At 34.9% G+C, this 18026-nt stretch overlaps 2 protein-coding genes across 2 annotated transcripts; both read right to left on the bottom strand.

Annotated features, from left to right (window-relative positions):
- Nucleotides 1-187: 187 nt before the first annotated feature.
- LOC109015605 (3-phosphoinositide-dependent protein kinase 1) lies at nt 188-7515 on the bottom strand. The gene is made up of 11 exons (XM_018998075.2): nt 6831-7515; nt 5687-5867; nt 5482-5534; nt 5014-5115; nt 4840-4948; nt 4676-4754; nt 4351-4516; nt 2534-2668; nt 2273-2439; nt 1293-1515; nt 188-1087 (listed from the first exon to the last, which is right to left on the bottom strand). The coding sequence occupies exons 1-11, from the start codon at nt 6999-7001 to the stop codon at nt 1004-1006; spliced, it is 1470 nt and encodes a 489-aa protein (XP_018853620.1). The 5' UTR covers nt 7002-7515; the 3' UTR covers nt 188-1003.
- Nucleotides 7516-9354: 1839 nt separating this feature from the next.
- LOC109015621 (glucosamine inositolphosphorylceramide transferase 1) lies at nt 9355-14649 on the bottom strand. Its single transcript, XM_018998090.2, has 4 exons — nt 14041-14649; nt 13709-13831; nt 11663-11830; nt 9355-11272 (listed from the first exon to the last, which is right to left on the bottom strand). Exons 1-4 carry the CDS (start codon nt 14416-14418, stop codon nt 9590-9592), a joined length of 2352 nt encoding a protein of 783 aa, XP_018853635.1. The 5' UTR covers nt 14419-14649; the 3' UTR covers nt 9355-9589.
- Nucleotides 14650-18026: the final 3377 nt, after the last annotated feature.

Below are 18026 nucleotides of genomic sequence, written 5' to 3'. Positions count from 1 at the left end.
TTAAAATCTGAGTTGATGATACTAAACCAGGATTCTAGTTTCTTCAATTTCATGATTTAAAATTGTTTATGTGGGCCTTCTAATTATTTCTTGATTTAACATTTTTAAATATATTTTTTCTTATGCAATAAATCTTTTTTGACACATTGAAAAATAACTTCCTGAAAGATTGAAAGGACTAAAAATCTGATAAGCAACTGTTGCTTGCAGGGGTGGGTCCAAAAAGCCGTGGAGAGGTTTCACGACATAATTAAAAAAAAAAAAAAATCTGATAAGCAACCCAGCAAAATCCACCCATCACTCAGCTCTTCTGGCTGTCCTAGGATTTCCTCCCAAAGAGATGTTACATGATGACCATTGAAGTCAGCTTTGGGTAGCCCCCCGCCCTCCATCTCCATGATCAAGGTTCCAAAGAATGTATCTCTTCATATTATGAATGCAGTTCCCATGCCAGTCTCCTTTAGTTGTAAGCTGTTTGAAAGTTTTCAAGCAATGGAGGATGACAGATCAGTAGGAAAAAGAAATCAGCAAAGTTCAGTCTATCCAAGTTCCAAGAACCCTTTCTGCTTTCATTATGGGAGGGCTAATTCACAAGCATAATGCCAAGAAACAAAATGGAAATATCTCAAAATTGCTGTTATACAGTAATGAATCTAATGATTCCCACAAAAAGAATTTTCATCAATGAATTTTTCATCAAATACAGTAGTACACTGATGAGCCCACCCCTACAAACCAACCCAACGGTTAAAACTCCACATTGTACAGATTACACCACAGAATACGTGAAACAACCTCATCACAAAATATAATTTAAGCAGTGTGAGAGGTGAGAGCAAATTGAGGGGGGCAGCTTTCCACCTTGGAACATCCGAATGTGCAACTCAAATTTCCTTTGTTGAATAAATAATTCTCAGGGAGTTATCAATTTTTTTAGAATCTCCATGTTGCCCTACACTATCATAACATCCAAAGAATGTGCTGTCAAAGCCGCGAACAAATTTTACCGATTTTGAAGTCCCTCAATCGCCTTTTTCCATTGCCACGCTCTTTGTTTCGCATCCTCCAATGACATCACCTTTTTTGGCTGAACCATTACATAAGTTTGAATCAGAGAAAGGGGCAAAAAACAGCAGTCTTAAACGTATCTGTAATTTTTTTTTCTCAAATTTTGCTGCCAAGCATAGCAATGTTTTATTGTGCCAGCCAAATCAAGAAATAAAAATTATAAGAAATTAGTGAACAGGAAATATGCAGTTGATGATGTTAAAGCAGTGAACAAGGATGCATACTGTGCAAATCTTGAAATGTGAAGGACTTATGACTTGGACGCTGAGGTCATTGGGGTTGTCTGACCAAATTATGTTTCCCTTCACAATCAGTTTTGAAGGGTCCACATAAATCAATTTCGGCTTGTTGGTGAGGATAAGCTGCACCTTCTTGCTGGTTAATTTCTGTAATTTCTTCACCAATGAGATCATAAGAACAGATTCCCCAGGATCCAGGAACTGTTGCCTGTTAACATGGTCAGCATAGAAATTAGATATGCCCACTGCAAGTGACCCAGCATGCATGCATACAAACAACCAAAACAAAACACAAAAACATCTGAGAGTGGCCAAGCAAAAACCACTAATGCCACACATTTAAAACTCTGTTTGGAATTGAGAAAGTATAACAGAATCTAAAGGAAAGAGGCCAAGTCCCTTATGAAATTTCAAGAGAATCTTCCTTTTAAATTCCTTACAGAAAAGCATACACATTATTAGAAAACCAAGCAACTCCGAAAATCCATCCGCAAAGTGCACAAATATACTGCAAGGCATTCCTCAAACCACCAATGCCACACATTTAAAACCTTGTTTGGAATTGAGAAAGTACAACAAAATCTAAAGGAAAGAGGCCAAGTCCCTTATGAAATTTCAAGAGAATCTTCCTTTCAAATTCCTTCCAGAAAAGCATATGCATTATTAGAAAACCATGCAATTCTGAAAACCCATCCGCAAAGTGCATAAATACTGCAAGGCATTCCTCAAAACCAATTCCATTGGAGTGGATGGTGTACTTAAGCTCAGGTCCAACCACCATCTCGTGCACACTAAAAGTTGGGACTCCAAGTCAACAAGCGCAACATAACATTTACAGTCTCTAAAAACTTAGAACTCACATCAGATCGAATTTCAAGTCAGAGAATCACAGGGTTTTGTGTAACGGTAAAACATGATTTGACAGCTTGATGCCAAGCATGAAGCAAAAGACGTTGAGCAAATACCATTTTGAATCAAATGAGTCAATCGAAGCAAGCCTAGTTATATGGACAGGCCCTTCGGATGATGATGCAGCACCACAATTACCATCAGCTTTTCCCGCTGAACCGTCCCCAATGTGTGAAGGGTTCCATGATGAATCTTGAGCATCATCACCCTCACTTGATTGAACCTAAGGTTTCCAAGAATTATTTTTAACCAAGAAAGTGATGCTTGGGAAGAGTGAGATTTCTTCAAAACAGTTTCATGCATGACACAAGGCATACCCCTGGTTCTGGTGCAAGTTTTGGAGGGGTTTTCCCTCTTAAATTCTTCCAGTCAATTCCCTTGAAAAATGGGTGAGTCTTGAGTACTGCATAACCATCTGGTCCAGCACCTGGTCTCCTGGTGGGATCTAAATCCTGAAACATGGTTGCGGCTGTTTTAGGGAATTTAAACACTTCACATTGCAATATGATCATACATAATTGAGATTGCATCTAAAAAATAAATTATCACATCTTAAAAGTAGATATTTTGTCATGACATGCATGTCCTTGTTGTTCCTGCATGAGGGATAAATTAAATTATAAGACTTGAAAGATCATTTATTGATGAATAAAAAAGTATTCTCCTGATTTTGGAAAACTATCAAATAGTATGCTCATACAAACAATGATCTAAATTTCTGGAATTAGATGGACATTTCATGATTATCTGCCAATGGGTCACCAATATCAGAAGGACGAAATTCAGTCAGTAGAACATATCACCAAGCAGAAGGAAGGGCCTTCCACTTTCCAGAAAAAACAAAATGGTGGATAAATGACACTTTGATGCCCTAAACCATGAGTACAGTGGTAATATTTATCTTCAACTATAAACACCCTAAATTGTGAGGTTAATTGCAATTCCCTCCTATTGTCAAATTTTCCCAATATTCCCGTTAATCTTAAAGTTTAAGAGTTCATCACATTATTGCGTGATTACATGCCCATTTTCCTTTCATCCCTTTTCTTTATTTCTTTTAGCCATCACATGATAAGAATATCGAAATTAAGATTAAATATGATGAAATTTCAGATTTTTATAGAGCAGGAACATTAAACTAATCACATAATTTAGAAGTTGACTGTTTAGATTTAAAGCTAGTGGAGGGGGGAGGATAATGCAAATGGCCTCACAGTTCTGGGTAAGAAAGTTTATTGGATGCATTGTCAAACATGCTAAGAACCAATAGTGCACAAAAAGGCTACACAGTCTTGGATTACATAAGTTCTCTACGAAGTCAATCTCAAAAGACAGTCATTTCGTGTTATTCTTTTCAAGGCATAACTGTTGGCAATGCAAGAATATGTGGGAGTTCAGGGGGAAAATGAAGGTCAATATTTTGAAATCCTGTAATCGAACAAAGTAAACAAGAAGGACTCTCAAGGGAGCGATGATGCCAATACTCGTAGTCGACCAGTTATTTTAAGATGCTATACCTAGGCTCAGTAGAGCAGGAATGAGGAATAACTCCGGAAAACAACAGACCAAAATGGTGAATGTTTAACAGCTCAAGTAATCGAAAAAGTAAATTAATGAGACACCCAAAGGTGGCAGTGGTGGCCATTGCTTTTTGTAGTAGGCATGGAAGTAGCAGTAGAAAAAGGAGGGAAGACAAGCAAAAATGGAAGAAGGTACATTGTTCCCAAGACCCACCTTCAATGTCTTCAACTGAAAACAGTAGTTGCCTTTTTCAATTTTTTCTTCCAACAAGAAGCCCTACGACAATAATGGAAGAAGGATTTTGGTTTCTCTTCCTCAAACAGAATAGACCAAACCATGTACCTTCAAACCAATGCCAACATGAGGTTGCCCGACAACAGAGTCATATCATAAACATTATAGCTGAAAACCCACCATAATAACTTCGGTGTAATTCTAATTTGCGTTTACTATGTCAATGCTTTAATTAACTTTCCTAATAGCAAAACGAAAAATTCATCAATAGAAAGGGAAAAAAAAAACACTCTTTGAGCAAAACTCTAGGAATTCCATATATAACATCAGCACGTTTACACAAGCACTCAAGCTAACCACAGTTGAGGTTGTAGCTTACCAATAACCGTTCAATGATGTCTCTTGCCTCTTCTGAAAAGTAATCTGGAAATCTAATATCTCTGGCTATAATTCTTTGGAAAATTAGCCATTCACTTGCATCTTTGAAAGGAGAAGTTCCTGAAAGCATTTGGTACAAGGTGCAGCCAAGGGCCCAGAGGTCATTTCTGTTTTGATATTTTCAAAGAAAGCAAAGGAAGTTATCCTACAGAGGTATTACAAGTTTAAAAAAAAAAAATAGAAAAGAAAAAGAATGAAGTATGAAAGTCAAGTATTGATGCAGTCTAACTTGGCATGCCTGCTTAATAAAGAAAAGAGTCACTCACCCAATCGTTGCAGGAGAAGAATTGAGAACTTCCGGAGGAACATATGCAGCTGTCCCCACAAAAGTACAGGCCTTATCATCTGGGCAAGGCATTAACTGAAATTTTTTAATTCATCACTCAAAACTAGTATTAAACAGCTTCCACTTGATAATAATTAATCTAACCTGATGCAGCATTTGGAGGAACTGTAATTCGGCTCTCCTGCATAGGCTTTACACTCCCAAAATCAGCAATTTTAACATGTCCTTCTGCAGTAAGCAGCAAGTTCTCGGGCTGCAATTTGAGAAGCTTTTAGAGTTATTCATCCACTGATAGAATATTTCGAGTTAAAAAAATACCTTGATATCACGATGTATCAAGCCCAGACTATGAATGTACTCAAGTGCATCGACAACTTCAGCTGCATAGAAGCAAGTTTCATCCTCTGACAAGCGACCTTTCTGCAGATAAAAGTAACTGAAAGTGAATATTGGGGAATGACAAGCTAAAAGGCAATACCACTTACTGGAAACATAAGAAAAGAATGGAATTCAAGATATTTTGACAAAGCAAATAGTCAGGAAAAAAAAAAAAAAAAGATTTTGGGCTGCACTGTGTTAAATGTAATGCAGATAGCTTTAACATCCTGGAACAGAGGCAAGTTAAAAGGGAAGAGTAGGATGACTGGAAAGCAGCTCAGCAGCTCCATTGTCTCTAGTACAGGGCATATGGTCACAAAGAAATAAAGGGCGTTTGAAGGCATTTTCAGGGTAATTCGAATTTGATAATTCCTGCGTATGAATGCTATTACTTCATCATAAGCTTACCCTGGTTATTTGATCAAAAAGCTCTCCACCTTCACAGGATTCGAGTGCCATATCTACACAACATAATAAAAGAAATTGATATAAAATAATATCCCAAATAAAGCAAAACCAGAAAAACAAGACAAGGAACAAAAGAGTGCCTACAGAATACTGGTACAAAAGATCAGATATTATGAATAAATTACACTAAGAGTAGAGTACCTACATAGTGAAAAAGTATCTTGAAATGTAAAAAATAGTCTCACTATGCCAGGATGATCCAATTGATCAAGCACAATGCGTTCCAACTTCACATAAGATGTTTTATTTTCTTTGGTAATGAATTTTTTGTCCATGATCTTCAGTGCATATACAGTTCCTGTATCCTTCTTCTTTGCCCTAACAACCTGTTAGCACCATTTATTTGATGTTCAGAGAAGACCAATAATAAGAAATCAATACTATGTGCCCACATATGCAAATGTTGCTAAGAGGAGGCTTGCATGAAATAAGTAAAACCTATGTAGCAAAAATATGGCAGCAAAAAACAGGTAAAACCTATGTAGCAGCGGAAATTAACTGAAATTATATGGGTGATATATTTAAAGCACAGAAACAGAAAGCCTAATATTTGGTTCAAGCTTAGCCTTTCAATCAAATGAAAACCATAACAATTTAATAGGCCGTGTTGTCTCAAGAACCCACATGATCTCCTCAACTCAATAATTGCTCTTTTTTTTTTCTTTTGTGGCTAAGAAGTAAAAGTTCCAGCACGCTATAAAGCTGAACACAACCATACTACTTGGAAGAGCCGCATTTTTCATTTTCCGAAAACAGCAAAGCACCAATGCAAGGACCAACGGAACAAGGGAAAATGCAATCTTTGCCTGAGTTCTCAGCAACCTAAGGAGGAGGCTCCGATATCAAGTCCCATGTTCCGTCACATCCCATTTCAGGGCCCAATTATCAAACAATCTTACTGGTGAATCCAACTGCCCTATTGTGCTCTACCCACCTGGGTTTATCATAATTAAAAATCACATTTTTTAACATATGAATGAAAACCGCTATAGAAATGCCAACAAACCCTCATAATTTTATTGCGCAATGCCCAATTGATCATCATCAGAGAACTACTTCCCATTTATAAATACTCCCAAAAATGGCTTATATAAATGTACAACATTCAGTACCCAATACCACTCAACCATCAAAACATAATAATCAAAATATAATAATAATAACAACAACAACAACAAACCGACACAACCCAGATTGTACGAAAACGAAAAAAAGCAAATGAACAAATTAAACAAACAAAAAAGCCATAATTTGCCAAGATGAACATTTAGAAAAAAGAAAATATAAACCTTGGAATAGGAGCCGACGCCGTAGATCTTGCCTAGTTCAAAATCCTGAATTGTAAAACTCTCCTGGGGTGCCCTAAAAGCAAAGCTCTTGGATCTCTGCACATTCCCACCATTGGAAGAATTCCCCTGAATTTTCAACTTGAAATCAAAATCCTTCTCCATTGCCAACATGTCCCTCTCTCTCTCTCTCTCTCTCTAAAATTCTCTACATATCATCTCTCTACACCCACCACCACTTATCTCCTAGAAAACAAAATGGCAGGAGAGCAGAGAACAATTAGAACAGAGAGACTGTCTTTCTCTCTCTCTCTGCTTGATATTATTCTCTGAAAAAGAAAAAGGAAAGGTGGTAAGTAGTGCCCTTATTGAGGGTTTATATATTATGGGTATCTATGTGTTGTGTAGGTGAAGGTGATCAGCTTTAGCTTTGGCTCTGGTTTTTCAATTTTCAAAACCCTAGAAAGTATATTGGATAATGAGAGAGAGAGAGAGAGAGGATCAGTATCGTTTTTGATGGAGGAGAGGAAGGTATGGGGATTGAAAAGAAGAGAATGGCACATGGGATTGAATGATGGAGATCATCTCTCTCTCTCTCTCTCTCTCTCTCTACACTAAAAAAGGGCGAAGGAGGTTAGGGGTGATGCTCAATCGCTGATGCTGATGCTCCATGATTGGATATGGATACCATGTTAAGATAAGAGAATACATATACACGTATATACGTGTATATAATGTCTCCATGAAAGTTAGTCTGTAAATAAAATTCTTGTGAATTATTTTCTCCATAATCAGTATGTATGATTTGACAAAGCTATTGTTTTGATAAGGAGCAGAATTCGCCATATCCAAGATCCAAGTTTTTTTTTAAGTTGGTTAAAGACAAATACTATCAAATATCAATATCTCAAATACACAAATTATATTATTTACATAAAAATCAAATTATGCAATCAAAATAATCTTATAAGAAAATATTTTTTACATGAAACTTGCATCTGGATTTTGTTATTTTAGGATCAATGTGAAATAGATCTTATAAAGATAGCCGAGGAAAAAAACAAATCTGCTAAAGATATCTCTTTTTTAAGAATCTGGGAGACCATTTGAAGTCACTTTTGCTTTTTGAAGGTGAGACTTGGCAGTTCAACGTGAACCCAGAGTTTGGAAAAGTTTAAAAATCAAGGTGGTCAAACTGTCCATCCAAGTGCTCAGAGTCTCAGACAACAGATGTACTGATCGAGTTCGAACAAATACATTTTCAATGCTTTATTTTCGGAAGTACGTTACAAATTACAATGGATGACTTTCGACGACGTTTTTTTTAAGATAAAAAAAAATTACTACTCATCAATGTCATCATCTTTACACATCACATACCTACACTTTTTTTTATTTTTTACTTTTTATTTTTTTTAATTCTTTTTTATTTTATTTTTCTTGAACTAATCTATTTTTTCTACTCATCATCAATACATACTTACATTTAGTGAGAGAAACAAATAAAAAATAAAAAAATTATGTATAATATGTGATATGGGGATGATAAATAGAAATTTTCTTTTCTTTTATTTTTTATCCAAAAAATATATTCATTGTCCTGTTAAATTACCATATATTAAAAGGTTTTAAATTATTAGATAATAAATGTGGGGTATCAAATAATTGAATAACAACTGAGAAATGATAAATAGTTTTTCAATAATTTATGTTATTTTGTATGTTAGTTTGTAAACTTTTCTGAGAGGTGTATTTTCCAGTGGTCCACGCTGAGACAAGAAGACAGAGGTCGGTGTACGTTTGTGCTTGGGACCGAAACTGAGAAGTGGCCGCAAGGTTAATCCTCTTGTTCTTGTGGTCCAACACATCCACGTTGGCACCATAATCAAGAACTCTCAAGTTCTGCAGTTGTATAATAAAATCTGGAAATGATAATATACAATTTTTTTTATCAACCATGTTTTATAAATTGATCCGAATTTTATAAAATGATATTTTTTATCAGTTATTTTATAAAGATATTATTTATTTAAAATAAAGTTGCGAAAATAATTATATCATCTTCTTTTGGAAATAGATAACATTAACACCTCTCTCTCTCTCATGAAGATGCACGTGGACTAGAATGAAAAATTAGGGTGTAATTTGTGCAGGAAACTGATACTCGTGTTACTCGTCATCTTAATTTTTATCAACTTATAATATGATATTAAATAATTAGAGACTATTTATTATATATTATTTATAAATTTATTATTTAATGTCACATCATAAAATAATAAAAAAATAAATGATAAATAGATTTTTTTTTTAAAGAATTGACTATTAATAAGTTTTTTTTAAAGAATATTTAAATATGTATAAAAAATGATTGAAAAAAAATAAAAAACTACATTTGCATTTGTCAATACAATGCAGGGGACGTCCCCTAGCATTGTCCTAAGATGAAAGAGTAGCAAGTCACTTCAAAAATAGCACCCTAAAGAAATCATTCCTCATCAAGCACAAGATGATTCGGACTCCAATGGAGAGAGTGAAGATAACCCATACTTTATAATTCTCGACAAGAAAACAAAGTGAAAACAAAAACTATGACAAAACCAATATACATTTTGCAAAAGATGTTTATACCTAAAGTTCCCCGAAAACAATTCACACAGGGGAAATAAATGAACAGTAAATAACCAAAAATGATACCAAAATAAGGAAGAAAGAACAGGATGGAAGAGACGGAGTTCTGCTGTTAACATTTTTTGGTGTCGCTAAGTATCCCAGCCATCCTTCCGCATGTCGAATTCCAGCTTGCGGCCAGCCAAACTTCCATACATCTCTGAAAATTTCAAGAGGCAGTTGCTTCTGTACTGGTAATGCACTTTCGTGTTTCGGCTAATCGCTGCACCAGATAACTTCGATGTGTCTATTGCCCATGCTGGTCTTACATATTCTACAGTCCTAGAAGAGCTTGCATTTGCATACAAGAAATTTAGTAGAACATCCTCGCAGTTGAAGTACTTGTCGACCAATTCCCTCCCTCGCTTGGCTGCCTCCCCCCAATACCTCTCAAAAGCTACTTGACTGTCTATGAAAGCTGCCCCTGTAAGAATCATGTTATACCCTTTACGTCTTCGGGCATATTTCTCACCCCTGTACTTCAATGGGCTTCCATCTATGAGCCGTGGGTAGAACCCCACAATACGATCTGGGTGCTGACGCCAAACCTTAAAACCCCGCTCAATATCATCACACGTCATCATAATGTCGTCATCAAGCTCCAGAACAGCACGAGTCTTTATCAAAGGATCCATTTTGAATCGATTATTCAGTGAGTTCTCTTTCTCTATTCTGATCCTGACTGGCACCGCTGAGTCCAGATCACTCAGTTTGGGAGGTACTCCCTTATTCCACACCACAACAATTTCTCGCACCGAAGAGCACCTTGAGTAATGCTTCACATACATTTTCAAATTCCAGATCCTAGCATCATATGTCATTGTTAATAACGTGAACTGTGAATAGTGGCCTTTCCACAGGTAAGCTTCCTCAGCACCGTTGCCACCATAGATATACTTAACCCCTGTACACATTAATGCAATGCCTATAACAACAATTATAGCGATAACTAGTCTTCCAACACATGTATTAGGTCTTATCCGTCCTCGGAGAAATGAAGGTGCTCTGTTCAAGCGGCTGCAAAACCGTCTCAGTTTGGAAGAAAGCAGATTTGACCTTTCCCATGCCAAGAAAGCATAGCTTCTCTTTCCCAAGTTGTGAACGCACCAGTTCAGGGGAATAATACACTTCACAGCTCCAAGTAGCACGCCAAGCAGTATGACAAGTACAGCAACAACTGCAACTGAAGCACAACCAAGAATAAACCGCCAGAATGGATCTCCTGAAGGTACACGGTCCCCATCCATAACCCCAACCCATTCACCAGAACTTAATCGCTGCACATCAAGTTGATGATAGCGACGACCATTCCAAGAGTTACGACCTTTATTAGGCTCCGTTAAGCCGAAGGGGACTTCAACTTCTTTAAATTCATCAACTGTAAGAACTTCTACATTGAAGATGCGCACTCGTCTCCCATATGTTTCACCACAGTCTTGGCCAATGCGATAAAGGCTTCCATTGTAGACAAATGGTCTCCCTCCATTCCGAGCCCCCAAGCTCTTGTCAGCATTATATACAGGATTCTTCTTGTGTGGTTTCCAAGGACCAAATGGTGAGTTGCTATACCAGATCTCCAGCTGTCCATTCTTGCTGGCACCAAAACCACTGTGATCCGAACCAAAAAGCCAATGCTTTCCATTATAGTCAATAATGAAGGAATCGACAAGGGGCTTCTTCATGATGACCTTTTCCAGTGTCCATTGCAACGGAAAGTTGAGTGCACGGTAAAGACGAAGTTCTCCTTTCTCGCTACTCTCAGGCATCATATAAATCTGTGAGAAACAATAAGAAAAATGAAGCAACGCAATCAATGCACAAAGCTTTCACTTAAATATTCTGGTAATGGAATGTTTCTAGCTTCTACATGATTCCTTGACAATTTTCTTTTAATAGGAGACATTTGACAATTTCACTGTTTGAACAAGTTTTTTTCCTTGAATTTCAGAATTAACATATCCGTCCTCCATTTAAACATAGTTCCAAAAAGAGTTGTAAAAAATGTTTGTGTATCATTCCTCTTTTGATATGTTGATGCAACTGGTAGAACATTATCAATTAGACCATTTTATAGCTCGCACAAATTATGTTATAAGGTGCTCTAAGGATGTTTACCTATGTAATGTGTCTATATGTGCAGACAAAATAGAGATTCAAAGTCTTACTTGGCCAAGGTAGTTGAAGACATATGGATAAGAGAGATGCCAGTCCTCATCCAAGGCAATGCCCACTTGTTGCCAACTTGCTCCCTTATCAGTACTTTTAGCGACTCCAATGTCTCCTTGCAAAGTGATGGAATTCTTGGTTTCATAGAAGAGGTAAAGTGTATCGCCCTGATATGTGATTCCAGAACAATTGAAAATTAAACTGATTTCCCAAACAAGGTAACAATGAAGAAATCTAATATATACTCAAAACAAAAACAGGCCAAGAGACCCTCGTAAATAATACTATCCTGGGTTTCCTGGGTTATTAAAAAAGGATGGACTTTCAAAACCAATTAACTACGATTCTTAGGGAATAACACCGATACATTCCTTTTTTTTTATAAGTAATCGATATTATATAAATAGAGATAGGCAAAACCCCAATACACAAGATGATATACAAGAGATAAGACCTATCTAGGCCGAAGTAGGGGAAACTAGAATAACACCGATACATTCCTCCTTCATGAACCCTGCAAATTTGCCTTCAAAGGCAACATCTCCACAATATATATTATGTCAACTCACTTGATGGCCTCCTCATTCTCCTAAATCTCATACATTACTTATAAAAAAAAAAATCCCTGTTTTTTTGTATTTCTGTCAATAGGCTACACCAATGTGTTGAAACCCTAAGATTGTTACCTAACCATCCTAACATTCATCACATCAATGACAGTTATCACCTTTCTCTATGAATTCAGTCTCCTATCTGAAGCCACATGAGGGAAACTAGTCACCTCTCCAAAGCTACATAAACAGCGGAGCATCAGAACTATTTTTAATACTTCTGCTTAATTCCAGAAAGCCAAAAAAAGGTAACAAGGCAAATCGATCTGATATTATATGTTTCCGTCTCTCAGACAAAGCAACAGTTGACTCTTATCTTTTATATGACAGTAGACAACAAAACCTTGAAATGTTTTCTATGTTATTTTAATGCAAAAATCACTGAGTGAGTAAAGGCAACGTGACCAAACTTGGAAGATGAGCATAAAATGGCAGAAATTAACAACAGATTCATCAACTTTTTTCAGGAAAATAGATAAAAGCATTAAAAACCACGCGCACGCACAAAATCAGAGGCATATGAGTTGTATAGCATAGATATATTAAATTAAATCATGAAAAGAACACTAAGTTCATACAAAAAATAGCCAATTGAATTTATATCTTCATTTTTCAGTAGAGGGCTTTTACATTCACAGTTACTGATTTCGAAGTAGAAGGCCTTCCCTGGCAAAATTGTGCACAACGGTATTTTACTTCCCCCTCTGAAGCATTGTTTTCGTCTTTTTTAGCTAGTTTTGGGTACGCTTAAGGACAAAAAAATACGACTCCCAAATTCTCACACTTGAAACCAAGTCAACTTTCAATCCACAGAAGCCAAAAAAGATGCCAATTGAATTGCAACCATTGGTCCTAAGAGATAAAGTTTGATCATAAACACAGAACGTACGTTTTTTTTAATAATTAACACAGACCATGAAGCCTACTGTTGATATGCTCTTGGTAACAAAGCCTTGTGTATTTCACCAAACTTTCAAAGCCTTGTTAATTTCACCAAACTTTCAAACTCTCAGAGAAAAACGGAACATTTAACCTTTCCAATAGCTGCACTAACAAATCTACCTCGGATAATACCTCCCGAGTCCCTGACCCAAATTGTAAAACAAAGTAGCTAGAAATCGAGATAAAAATCCTTAAACAAAAGCAAGTTCAAATTTTTGAACCTTACAAACAAGAAACTCGTATGAAAAGAATGGTGAAATACAATGATATATTCATTTTTAACGCGGCGTGTGTACAGGTAGAACTATTCAATTCCTTTGTTTCTATTCTTCAAGCACTAAACAAGCATTAATTAGCCAACTTCGTTACAACGCATGTTACAACAAAGCTCCCAATTACTTACAATAACGCAACAAATAGAGAAAACCTCAACGGAGTGAAGAAAATGAAACTCAAAAGGGGAAAATCCAAAATAAGGGAAAGAATTACCACCTTAATATAAAGAAAAGGGTCAGCAACAAAGTTGCTAGGGAAGCCAGCATCAGAAACCGAAGCACATGTTAGTACAGGGTTAGCCACCGGCCAGGCCGCACTCCCATCTTTCCACACGTTCATCTGCACCCAATTTCCCGATTCCAGAGTGAAGGACGATTTCAAAATACAAGACAGACCCACAATTGCTTATATCACAAAAACACCCAATACCAGTAACAAAAGAAAAACCCTATTAACATCTAATAAAATTAAGAAAAATCAACCCTTTTTGGTGCGTATTTTTCTAATGAAAAAAAAGGAAAGAGAAGCAGGGAATGAATGAAACGCACCGCCTCGATAGGTTTGAGAGAGAAGGGAGAATCCCCGTAGAAAACACCAACCGACCAGGACCCCTCATTGTCCTCCTGGCACCCAAGCAACGAGGAGGAGGGTCGAGAACCAGCCAGGGTGGTACGGAAGGTGGGCGTAAAGGCCAGCCAGGCGTAGAGCATGCCAATCGATCCCAACAGCACGAAGCACCCCAAGAAGAAAAGGAACCCAGAGGAGAGGAGGCGGTGGTGACCACCGTGCTGGTGGTCCTTACAGTGCCATCTGCACCAGCACCTCACGCTCATGTCGCAGCAGTTACCACTTGCACCCCCGCCATTAGCGCCGCCGCCACAACCGGCCGCCTTTGTCGCCATCATCGTCGGACTCAAACCACCCATACCGGAGACACCCAAAACAACCTCCTCGTCTCCAAACTCCCTTAAACCGAGAAGGCATCACTCGACCGCACGATCACCTGCATTTGTCACAGACTCACTCAGCTTTTGTTTTTTTTTTTTAATGTTTCTCTCTCAGGGGACGACGCAACGACGTCGAGTTTTGCAAGGCAATTTGTGTGTGAATGAAGAGATTATGATTAGCAAAAAAGGTAAAAACGTATGTAAACAGAGCGAGAGACTATAGCTATATATATATATAGCTGTATGTATATACTCTGCGTGACCTCTTTCTGTGTTTGTTTCTTTATTATATCCTTTTTTTAATTTTTTATTTTTTGTGATTGGAGATAAGGATTGTGCAGAGGGTGGAGAAATTTCGCCGATCTTGAGAGTGGGGTACTCCCAACACATGGCGACCAAGTTTCAATGTGTAAAATGTGAGGTTTGACGTGTGGAAATAATATGGTCTATGAAATGATGCAACCCTTGTTTGCTTTAGAACCAAATAAATAAATAAATAAATATCGTGAGGATTATAAATTTATATAAAGGAGTATAGAGAAAATAAATTTTACAAAAATAAATAAATTTTCTTTAATAATATTAGATTGAAACATAATTAGCTTAACGCAGCATTTATTTTGAATAAGTTAACATTTATTATGAGATTTTATATATCTAAAATTGTGATATTCAGAGACTATGATTAAAACTAACTTTAAAAATAATAAAATTATATTCTTGCATCTGTTTTAGATATAGTATTGTCTATTAGACGGTTTGTCCGTAGAGAGTTACAGCAATAGTTACTGCCATATCAATTACAAAAGAATTTATATATTGGTGGAACTTCAAATGCAATAGTTAGCTTGTGATATGAAAATTTTTCTATATGTCTCCGGTTACCGATATAATTTTTCTCCGATAAATGATTGAAGTCAATTTTCTATTAAAAAAAATCAAATATTTCTCTTTACAAATGCATTCAAAAAATGGCATAAAACCCGACTTTGGACTAATTAATTCGGAATTTTGGGGTGTGATGGAATATGGATGAGAGGGTTAGGTTTAGAATTAAATGCATGGAGGCGTGGTAGGTGGTGAATAAGCCATGTAGGGGTATAAATAAAAATATTTTCTTTTTATTAAATCCAACTATATGTAGAATAGAATTAATTGAACCTTCAAGTGTTTCACATTCTGCCATACACGATGGAATCAAAGTGACCTAAAAGCCATCTGCTGCTAAAAGTATTAAGATTCTTTAAGTTTTTTTAAATAATTAATACAAAAAATTAATAATTTGAAAGGTCTAGAAATGATTGTTTTTGGTGGTTAGATTAATTCATTGTAAGAGTTTTGAAAATTAGCTTCGTTTGTTTTTGTATATAAGGATATGAGATAAGATAAAAATTAAAAATTAAATAAAATATTTTTATAAAATATTTTTTTAATATTATTATTATTATTATTTTAATACTTAAAAATTTTGAATTTATTTATTTTATTTTTTATAAAAATTTTAAAAAATTATAATAATTAAATAAAATTAGATCACATATGTTGTGAAAACAAATAGGCATAAAAGGGCAGGTTTTTATAAAGTGATGGAACCATGAAAGATTGAGAACAATGTTTAGATGTATTTTTACTCGAGTTTTTAAACAAACCGAGGGGACATTGAAATGATGTTTAGGAATATAAGTTTTATGATATTTCTTTTACTCTTTTTTTTTTATTATTTTAGAATTTTTTTTCTCTTTTTAAAAAAAAGTAAGATTTTTTAAGCATTGCGTTGTTGTCAAACAAGGAAATACACTTTGCCTTTAATTATGATACGGCTAATATTCTTTAATTCCATTTGATTATGAGTTTATTTGGTAAAAGCGAATGTTTGAATTTGGTGGCTGTTGTTCATCAAAGGGTTGAATTTTGCAACCGCATCCGGGATTTCTTAACCGATACGATTGGACTTCATTCATGTTTGGTTCATATTTTCTACGTCACGTTCATGCATGGAATTTGGAAAAGGGAAAGACGTGGTAAACAAGTCCGAATTTAATTTATATAAATTGATGGGATCTCAATAAGGTTTCATTTAAATACAAAAATATTCTCAATTTATTTTATATCATTTCATCTCATCATTATAATTTTTTAAAATTTTTATATAAAATATAATAAATAATTTAATTTTTAAAATTTTAAAATAATAATAATATTAAAAAATAATATTCTATCAATATTTTATTTAATTTATCTAAAAAAATATCATCTCGTCATTATAGTTGTAGGAGGTTATATTTTTCTTTTCATATTTTTTATTGTATTTTATTCAGAAAAAACAAAAGCAAGACGTTATGTTTTGTAGATAGCCATTGGCCAACTTGCCCTTTTAAGATTTCTGATAATAATTTCCTTACAAAGAGAGCTGAGAATTTACATTCCCATTACACTTAAAATTATGTAATTTTCTTTAACATCTGCTATAGATATATATATATATATCATGCGTGACATTAATTTTTTTTAACTCTTTTTTATGAACTTATTCGGGTTAATTTTAATGGGTTATATGTTTTGGATACTATTTAAAAAAATAAAAATAAACTTTTATTCTAAGAATCTAAATTCTAAGAATGTAGATGTCGAATAAAATGAGTAATGTAGATATGGTTCTAGGGAATGCAAGTTTTGCGTATTCTTTTTTAAAAAAATTAGAGTTCATTATTAAAAAATAATTTTTTTCACGTGAGTTTTAGATTTATTTAATTTTTTTATAAAAAAATGTGTGAAGTTGGCATATCCTAAAATTATAAATATCATTTAATATATTAATTAACGGAAGAAAATAGGAAATATCGTTATCAAATAGAAGCTCAATTCTTTTTATTTATTTATTTAATATTTTTTAAATATCTCCATCGTTTACTTTCCTGTCTGTACACGATTATATATATATATATATATATATATATATATATATGCTGCCTCTTTTATTTAATTACATGTCGATCACAAAGGTTCATATGGAAACAACTCCTTCTGGGGTGGAAATGGACTAGGCTGCTTTATTTTGTGAAGGTTTTAATTATATGTTTGCTTATTATATTAAAGTCAAATAATTCGAATGTTGAAGTGGCTCTTGATTTGGCTGGAAGATGCCTCAAAATGAAGACATAAAGAATACAAATACAAGCTACTTAATTTTGCCTTTTTTCTTATAGTTAGTGGGATTAAAAATATAATAAAAACTAATTAATGGCACTTGAAGTATTGGTTTTCAACTTAATTTGAGGTTACCCTCTCTCCAATTCATGTAAAATAGAGAGGACGTCACTAATCATTTGAACTTGTCCAAGTTCTTAAAATGATATGAAAAAAATTAAAATCAAAAAACTTAAAATAGATTAGCGGGAGCTCCCAACGGTGGGTGTAGACCCACCCTATTTAATATAATGGATAAGATTTATATGAATAATAATAAAAATTCAATAAATATTATAGAAATGATCTTAAATCGAATTGATGAGAAATAAAAATAGTTATCCAATGTTATTTGATCTTGTCGCTAATGGATTAAGCATGAATATTAAAGTTATAGATAT

This window comes from Juglans regia, chromosome 14 (assembly GCF_001411555.2).
Source record: "Juglans regia cultivar Chandler chromosome 14, Walnut 2.0, whole genome shotgun sequence".
In the NCBI taxonomy this organism is placed as follows: Eukaryota; Viridiplantae; Streptophyta; class Magnoliopsida; order Fagales; family Juglandaceae; genus Juglans; species Juglans regia.
This window is presented reverse-complemented; position numbering and strand designations above follow the sequence as displayed.

Excerpts from the sequence above, each read along its gene's own strand:
- LOC109015605 (XM_018998075.2), bottom strand. The coding sequence starts at position 7,001 with ATGTTGGCAATGGAGAAGGATTTTGATTTCAAGTTGAAAATTCAGGGG. Across the intron at positions 1,516-2,272 it reads GACTCATTTGATTCAAAATG|GCAACAGTTCCTGGATCCTG; the intron begins GTATTTGCTCAA and ends CCATGTTAACAG. Across the intron at positions 1,088-1,292 it reads CACATTTCAAGATTTGCACA|CCAAAAAAGGTGATGTCATT; the intron begins GTATGCATCCTT and ends GTAATGGTTCAG.
- LOC109015621 (XM_018998090.2), bottom strand. The coding sequence starts at position 14,418 with ATGGGTGGTTTGAGTCCGACGATGATGGCGACAAAGGCGGCCGGTTGT. Across the intron at positions 11,831-13,708 it reads ACCCTTTTCTTTATATTAAG|GGCGATACACTTTACCTCTT; the intron begins GTGGTAATTCTT and ends ATCACATATCAG. Across the intron at positions 11,273-11,662 it reads TCTTCAACTACCTTGGCCAA|ATTTATATGATGCCTGAGAG; the intron begins GTAAGACTTTGA and ends TGTTTCTCACAG.